Here is a 9,071-nt window from a genome sequence, read left to right as displayed (position 1 = left end):
AAGAATTTAAAATAAATAAAATGTTTAAATGTCTTAAGTTTATACAACAAGACTTAAGATATATTTGAAGATCTTATTTCAATTTAGAGAATTAACTTCTATATTTTTTTTAACGGAATCTATTGTTTGTAATGTTTGTAATATACCGAGTGCCATCTAAATGTAATAAACATTTTTAGAGGCTGCTTCACATATGAATGGGCTGTCTTGATGTGATAAATATCTTAGTGTAATATCCATTATATAATACATGAATAAATTTTTTTTATATTACTTATTTGATAAAAAGATGTTGTCTTATAAAAAGGAACTTTATATATTATTTATTAAAATATTTTTATTTTTCTTTATTAAACTTCATAATTATGGACAACTTTAGTAAATAAATTTTTAATTAAATTATTTACTTTGACTCGTCTTTAGTATATAATTTTTAACTTACCGTAAAAAATATATAACTGATATTTACTTTTAGTTAAACGTGGTTTTATACATTCTTTTATTTTCCTAGACAAGCTATATATTATTACAATATGTTTGAATTTCCATTTAATGGAACATGAACCTCTATCGTTATTATTAACACAGAACCTGTTTATATAAAGACGAAAATCATTTTTTTAAAGTAAAAAATATCGGTGTGAAGTTGAGTTCAGCGTTGTCCAACCTCTAGATTATCATTATTATCATTAGAGAGATGCATCAATCAATTAGGAGTGAATTATATAAATAAATTTAGATACTAGATATTTTATTGGGCTAAGTGGCGGATAATTTATTCAAATCTTAAATCAACATACTTGAAGAAGAAGAAAAAATGTTTATACATTATAATAATATATATTTCTTTAAATATATCGAAGATTTGGATAGTCGCGTCTGTCGTGTGATAAATTTTAATTTTCTCCGTTCAAAAATTAGAAATAAGATAATTTATAATTGTTTTAGTTAAAAATTATAAAATAACAAAATAATATTGATAATTTGCAAAGGTTAAAATATATGTAAATAGAAAATGCACAATCCTCTTCTCTCTTCCTCCAACATCAAGTCCCCGATAAAGTAAAACCTCTAGCACAACCTTAAAATTACAAGTCTCGCGTACTCTAAAAGAATATGGTCTCATATTATTCAGTTAAAAACAATAAAAAAAAGTATTTAATTAACCAATTATAAATCTAAAATATCCAAATATCTTTAGATAATAAGTACCTACTACTCTCCCATATCCTTGAACTGAGCTCAGACCTAATTATAATACTAACCACAGAAAGAAGATAATGAAAAAGTGAAGTCGCGATAAATTTAAAAGTTAGTTCCTGCGTTTTATCTCATTATCTTTTCTTTTAATTTTTACATAAAAATCTTATATTTTAGTTTTTACATGCTGTTGGTTGACACTACAAACGTCTTGTTAATATGATAAAAAAAATCACAGAAAAATTGTGTACAATATATATAGAAATTAAAAGTATAACTTATTATGGAGATATTAACATGAAATTAATATTACATATAGAAATTAATTTTTTAATTTAATCATAAGCATCTTATATATACAACAAAATAACTGTATAATGCTGAATTAGCTTAGGTAGATATAATGTTATTTAACGATAATTAAAAAGAAAAGTTTTATATAATTTTAGTAAAAAAATTATTATATAAATTTTTTTGTTCTTTAGCGTACTTTAAAAAATGTTTAAATAATAATATCAATTTGAAAAATGAACAGAATAATATTTTTAAGCAACTATTGATAATTTTTTAACACGGAATTACCATCATTAATTTTATTTATGCATAAAAAGCTCCTAAAGTGAAAGGACCAGCAAAATTTGTAGTGCTTAGTACGCTAAAATGACAATCGCAGAGATTGACGCATGTCTGTTTCATGCAATGCAAAATATCGTCACACTGTGTTAGCATGTTTGTATTTGTCTTTAAAATCTTTAAATTTATATTTATTTTAATATTATAGTTGTATTTTTTATATTAATTTTGTATTTATAATTTTTAATGAATTTTTAAACACATAATATAAATTAATTGGAGGAAAGTACATCCAAAGAAACAAGCTTAAAAAATGTTTATCGTAGTTAATTATTGGTTACTTAATCGTAGCAGCGAGACAAAAGATTAAAAAGGGTAATCTTTAATTATTGTTTGCATGGAAATTTCATTTGTTGTCGACACCATTTCTTGAAAAATTGTAACTTTATTGATCTAGTAATAATTTTTTATGGTTTACTCGTATAAAAAACTATTTATAATCATTAACTTTTTAAAATATTATAATGCTTTTTTATAAAAATTCACACACACGCACATATCATTTATTTCATTAGATATATCGAAATTCTTTATGATTAATCAAAGGCAATTATAAGAGTGATAGTAGCAATAACTTAAGACCCTGCCAAAGAAAGAGCAGAACATTACAATAATGGAAATGGTTTTTTAAAGACTAGGAATAATGGACACCATAAGTGTCTCTGTCTTTTTGCATTTTGATGTGATATATGTATACACACACAATACGAACATTTAAAATAATGATTGAGAGAACATGGCCCTTGCAATAATTCGACATAGTCGGATTCTCTGTTCAAGTTTAATTGTAATCAAATCAACAGTTTCAGATATTATCATTTCATGACACTGAGAGAAAAAAATATTAGCAATATATTTTTTTTAACACACTTATTGTGATTAGTCATTTAAAAAAAGTTAAAATACATATTTAATTTATAAATTAATAATTTGCTTTAACATATCATTTACTTTTTTAAAATATAAATAAATATCAACTGTAAAATTAAAATTATCAATGATCAAAGAGATTAATACTTATTTATATATATATATATATATATATATATATATGATATTTTAAGTGAGAGATAAAAGACATTAATAATAGTTATTAACAAAAGAAAAAAAGAAAATGAATTGTGAGATAATAACATCAAATCTAAATTCTTTATTTTAATATAATAACTATTATTAATGTCTATCACTTTTTATAATAACGAACTCTTTTCATTTAAAATATTTTATATACAATATATAAGAATGATCTTCTCATACTACTGTAAATATAAAAATTTTTATGAATAATTTATTTAATTTATATCTAATGTGTTATAATTTATTATTTTATTTATCAAATTACGAGTTTAAGAAAATCATTATCTTATATATATATATATATATATATATATTATTTAGAGCTAAAAAAGAAAGATACTAAATAAGTAAACACCATGTGTTAAAGAAATTCACAGTATTACGATTTTCATCAAATAAAGAAGGTTTTTTTTTTTTCTAAACCAGAGAATAAAACCTACGTACAAGATTAGATGACATCACCTGCACGTTTCAATACGTCAAATCTATAGTTACGCTAATTACAGTTAATTTGCAACAATATTAGACGACTAGTATTTACTATACGTTGATTTGTCTCGGACACTCTCCAGATAACGGTGAATATTACGTCATATATGCACAGCATGACGAAATAAATAGCTTTTCTTATGATACAACAATAGCGTGCAAAAGATACGTATTCGATCTTCACTTATAGGAATTGTAAGTAACCTAAAAATACTCGTAATAGACGCGCCAATTTTAATTAGGTATCCAAATACCAAAAGTAGCCGGCTACCAACACTACTTTTTAATTTGTTGGGGTTAAGTAATCAATCTTTGCCAATAAACGTGGCTTAAAATCCCCTATTCTTCGCGGATATATCCACCCACAAACGTAGATAGAGAAAGGAAAGAAAAAGCCAAGTGGCTACGAGTGGTTGTAAAACTGATAAACTGCCTATAGTCTCTAAAGCTTTAGAGACAAGTTAAATAAATTAAAGCCCAATTCTATAGTCTTATAACCATATAATAAAACCCAATTCATTTTATAAGCCGCAAGAGTGAAACCTTAGGAAACACAAAAGTTTCGATCGAAACCGCGGAAAAAAGTTATAGCAAAACATCGATCAAAGGTAGTTGTACGAAGAGAAAGAGATCACATAATGGAATCTGTGGTGTCTGAGTTAGAAGGCACGCTTTTGAAGGACTCGGATACGTTCTCCTACTTCATGTTGGTAGCGTTTGAAGCATCGGGTTTGCTTCGTTTTGCCTTGTTGTTAATACTATGGCCTTTGATTCGGTTTCTTGACATGGTTGGCATGAGGGACACAGGGTTAAAGCTAATGATCTTTGTGGCGGTTGTTGGGGTTCAACACTCGGAGATTAAGTCCGTGGCGAGGGCCGTTTTGCCAAAGTTCTACATGGATGATCTCGACATGAACTCGTGGAAGGTTTTCAGCTCCTATGAGAAGAGGGTTGTGGTCACCAAGATGCCAAAAATAATGGTGGAGAGGTTCGTGAAGGAGCATTTACGTGCTGATGAGGTCATTGGGACCGAGCTCTCCTTCAATAGGTTTGGCTTCGCCACGGGTTTGGTCAATGGTGATTCGAGCAGTACCGTCTCTGAAAGGGTTGCTAAGCTTTTCAACGATGATGCACCCACTTTGTGTATGGCAAGGCCTAGTAGTACTTCATGCTACAATTCCTTCTCGCGTCTTTGCAAGGTATTCTTAATCAATTAATTAAGTTGAAAAACGTCTCTAAAAACAAGTGAAGAATGAAACTAAATGCTTTGCTTTAGCTATTTTAATACATCGTTAACAACAATTACGTTATGATGTTAGATCTTAACTCTTGTATTTTTAAACATATTTCCTTTTATATTAATTTTTTTAATTTTATTTTTTACTATCTCTCTTCCTCTACTCAATTGATGCCCTCTCTTTTTATAGTTTTTAAAATAGGATGCAAAAGAATTATTTTTCTTAAAAGTCTATGCAAATACCTGTTGGAGCAATTATTTTTATACTTATTTGTGTAACCGTTATTATTTTTAATTTTTAATATAAATTTTTACTTTTATATACGCAAATTTTAACAATATTAACCAGGGTTAAAACAATAAAAATCACAGTTTTTTATTAAATTTTTTCAGTATATTTTTAATATATTCCAACAGTTTTTTTAATATATTAATCTTCAACTAACATTCTTAACAAGAGGAAAGATTAAAAAAATTATACCGATCGATCAAATATCATGATGTTAATCAAAATTCTATGATATTGATTTATTTTCCTTCATTTTCATGCAGAATCAATTGCACCCACCATTTTTCACAAGTGAAAATTATGATCACCAGCTGCTCCGCCCACTTCCGGTGATATTCCACGACGGCCGCCTCGTGAAGCGGCCGACACCGTCCACCTCCCTACTAATCCTCCTATGGATGCCAGTGGGCATTTTACTAGCCATAATCCGCCTCACGATGGGGTCCATTTTACCCTTTTGGGCCATTCCCTACATATCAAGGCTATTTGGCGGCAAAGTCATCGTAAAAGGAAAACCACCACCTGCTCCCTCTGGCGGCAGCTCCGGCGTGCTATTCGTCTGCACTCACCGCACTCTCATGGACCCCGTCGTCCTCTCCTCCGTCCTCAAGCGCAAGATTCCTGCGGTCACATACTCCATCTCACGCTTATCAGAAATTCTCTCTCCAATACCCACCGTTAGGTTAACAAGAACACGAGACATCGATGCCGAAAAAATCAAACGCGAGTTATCCAAAGGCGATTTGGCGGTGTGTCCCGAAGGAACGACATGTCGTGAACCATTCCTTTTAAGGTTCAGTGCTCTCTTTGCTGAACTAACTGACCGGATAGTGCCCGTGGCCATGAATTATAGAGTAGGGTTCTTCCATGCAACCACTGCAAGAGGATGGAAGGGTTTGGACCCCATTTTCTTCTTCATGAACCCGAGACCGGTTTACGAGGTTACTTTCTTGAACCAGTTGCCGGCTGAAGCCACGTGTTCTTCGGGTAAGAGTCCACACGATGTGGCTAACTATGTGCAGAGGATATTAGCGGCTACGCTTGGGTTTGAGTGCACCAACTTTACTCGGAAAGATAAGTATAGAGTTTTGGCTGGGAATGATGGCACTGTGTCTCGTACTTCCTTGGTTGATCACATGATGAAGGTGTTGAGAACTTTCAAGCCATTTTTTACAGTGAAAATTAGTATGTTACTACTGTACTCATTATAAGCTAGAATAAGATTTATTAATTATTTTATTTTGTTAACTTGTATGAACGCATGGATGCTAGCTTGTGTGTTTAATGTCATAAAATTGTGCTTTTTATCACTTTTTTTATTTGTTGATTAATTGATTGTTTGGGATTCTTTGTTTACGTTAAGATATTGAAATCGTGTGTGCTTAATTATTCTGTTTCATTCGCTGTCTCTCTATTCAAAAGTAATATATACCGCACTCACGGTAAATATTGGTATTTTTTACTCGGGCATTATTTTTAATATTTAAGAGTGAGGAATTATGAAAGGTAATAGAAATTAATACATGCAGTTCTGTTATTTAAATATTTAAAATATAATACTATATATAATTATCTTCATTTTTATGCACATATTTTAAAAATATTTTCCAATTTTTTTTAAATATCCCACTAAAAATATAGCAAAACATTTTCTAAATAGTAACACGTGACTTAGTTGCGTTCACTCAGAATTCAGATATCCTGTGGTGAGGAAATGACGAATTCACACAGTCACTTAAATTGGAACCGTTAGATTAACGATGAAATAAGTGGTTTAATAAGATAACATGTGGAAGTATATTTTGCCCAATATTAGATAGAGCCCACACAATCACTTCAATAGTAAGAAGTGGGAAACTTCATAAAGTGGCCCCCAAAACTTTCATTTTGTATGGGATTGGCCAAACTTTTTCAAAGAATTAGCTAATTATTTTTTATTTTATTCAAATCAGAAATAGTATTTTGACTCTTAAAATTGTTGAACATGCAGCTAAATATTATTTGCTACAACTTATATTTGAATACACAATATGGCTTTTGACAAAGTAGTATGGCTCATATATATATATATATCCACTAACATTAAATATTCTTCACCACTGATTGAAATCTAAATGCAAATTAGATTTGAAACTTATTCATTCATGCAAGCTCAAGCAGTGCGCCCACGTAGGGGTGGAGTTGGATTTATCTCCTGTTAATTGTTATGTTGGCTTCTGGTAACTCGCAAATTGCAATAATAGACTTTTTAAATTTTCAATCTCATAAATGATGGACTTCATGAATGTATTATTATCATATATAGAACTCATGAAAAACAAAATCTTATGGCCAGTATGTTTAATGAAAGCAAGGTTTTGCAATAAAAGAAAATTTTTTTTTTTTTTAAATTTATAAACATTTTCTAATTTGATAGTGTTTAAAATAAAAATTAAAATTTCAACTAGCATAAATTATTGTGTAATTAATTTATTGTTTACTTTTATATATATACAATATACATTTCTTAATTTCAAAAATATATATGTTTTCTTCAAAATTCCACTCTCTAACATACTTTAAAGATTAATTAAGAAAAGTTTTGAGAAAATAACTCAAACCGTCATCAATCGTATATTGTTGTCATATTATAACAATTAATATAAAAATTATATCTATTTTATCATTTTTCAATTTAAATAAAATTTAAAAGCCTAAAACGCAAATTGTGGCGTAACTCAATTTCCTTTTCAATTTGAAAGCAAGCATGCCGTAAGAATAGAACCGTGGAGACGGCAAAGAGAGCTAGAGCAGCGACAGTGGAGTGAGACCTTTGTATTTTCTCCCTTCTTCCTAAATTTATGTTTCCAAATTTCCAGTTTATCTAAATTATGTCACAGATGAAATAATTTGATCTATTTTGAATGAACCAATATTTTTTTTAAAAAGAAATTATATTATTTTTAAAAAAATATTTTAACTTCATTAGTCTACTTCAGTTGAAGTTATTTAGTCCATGAAATAACTTAAAGAAGCTTATATATAAATATTTTTTCATATTTTCCATTTCACGCAACGCAGAAAAAGTTCCCTGCTTTCTACTATTTGGTGGCATGTTCATGTCCTTTATTACGTACGTTGGACTCGGTTGTCGAAAAGCAGAGTAACAGATTTGTGGTATGCAATTTTAAAACAATTAACAAGGTTCTTTTCTTCCTTATAAAGAAATTAACAGGGTTCTTCATGAGTTGGGTTTTTCGAAGTTTTGGGAGGTTGGAGTTTCTGAACGGCATAGATTTCTCATACTTTTCATTATTCTGATTCTCATCACTCTCAACGCTGCCGATGCTATAATATAATAAAATTTAGAAGAAGTATGATAAATATTATTGGTATTATTTTTTAATCAAAAATGAATTTCTTTTGCCTTAGTAATATATAAAATAAAAATCTGTACTAAATGTTAGCACATCTACGTTTAAAGGTAGATAAATATTACTGAGATGAAATTCTAATTCTAATTAACATAAAATACTAACGTTGCTTAAACGGTAAAACCTGTCCGAACCAACTAGGACTTGCTGCCGCATGATTTACTTGAGATTTCGATATAACAAAATATTATTTCTCAAATGCAATCAAATCCAAATCATTTAATCTTGATAGAACGACACGCATTAATTTATTTTATTAAAATAATTTTTTAGTTCTCAATTTATTTTAATAAATTTTATTATTAAAAAATTGAATAAACATTTAATCCGAATTAGATCTTGATTTTTATTCTCTTTTCTGTCGATTAAAAAGACGATTTAACTAGACACATCGAGATTAATCGTTTATAGAAATCGTGTGTAATGTACCTGGTCGTATTTCCGTTAGTTGTCCATCTTTATTTTTCATTTTTAACTTCGTAGACAATAAAACTGCATTCACAAATAACAGTAATTATAAATTTTTTTTGCTATAAAAAACATAATGAACAGAGATTCTGCAACAAAATCATCTGTTATTCTATTTTGAGACAGTGGCAGGCTGGAATCTTGCACCGGCTCACTCATAAAAGTTAAAACTCTCCATTCATTGAAACAATGAAACGCCCTAGACGACGTGTCGCTTAACGAAGAGCGTATACGAAAGACAAACGTCGTTTTTCTGTTATCTCCT

At 29.2% G+C, this 9,071-nt stretch overlaps 1 protein-coding gene across 1 annotated transcript; it reads left to right on the top strand.

Annotated features, from left to right (window-relative positions):
* Positions 1 to 3,924: 3,924 nt before the first annotated feature.
* On the top strand, positions 3,925 to 6,249 carry LOC113847423 (glycerol-3-phosphate acyltransferase 5). The gene is made up of 2 exons (XM_027476523.1): positions 3,925 to 4,598; positions 5,189 to 6,249. The coding sequence occupies exons 1-2, from the start codon at positions 4,038 to 4,040 to the stop codon at positions 6,134 to 6,136; spliced, it is 1,509 nt and encodes a 502-aa protein (XP_027332324.1). The 5' UTR covers positions 3,925 to 4,037; the 3' UTR covers positions 6,137 to 6,249.
* The last annotated feature ends 2,822 nt before the right edge of the window (positions 6,250 to 9,071 follow it).

Source organism: Abrus precatorius, unplaced genomic scaffold (genome assembly GCF_003935025.1).
Source record: "Abrus precatorius isolate BTA unplaced genomic scaffold, Abrus_2018 Scaffold8, whole genome shotgun sequence".
Classification (NCBI taxonomy): Eukaryota; Viridiplantae; Streptophyta; class Magnoliopsida; order Fabales; family Fabaceae; genus Abrus; species Abrus precatorius.
The sequence above is the reverse complement of the archived record's forward strand: the minus strand, read 5'-3'. Positions and strand labels throughout refer to the sequence as shown.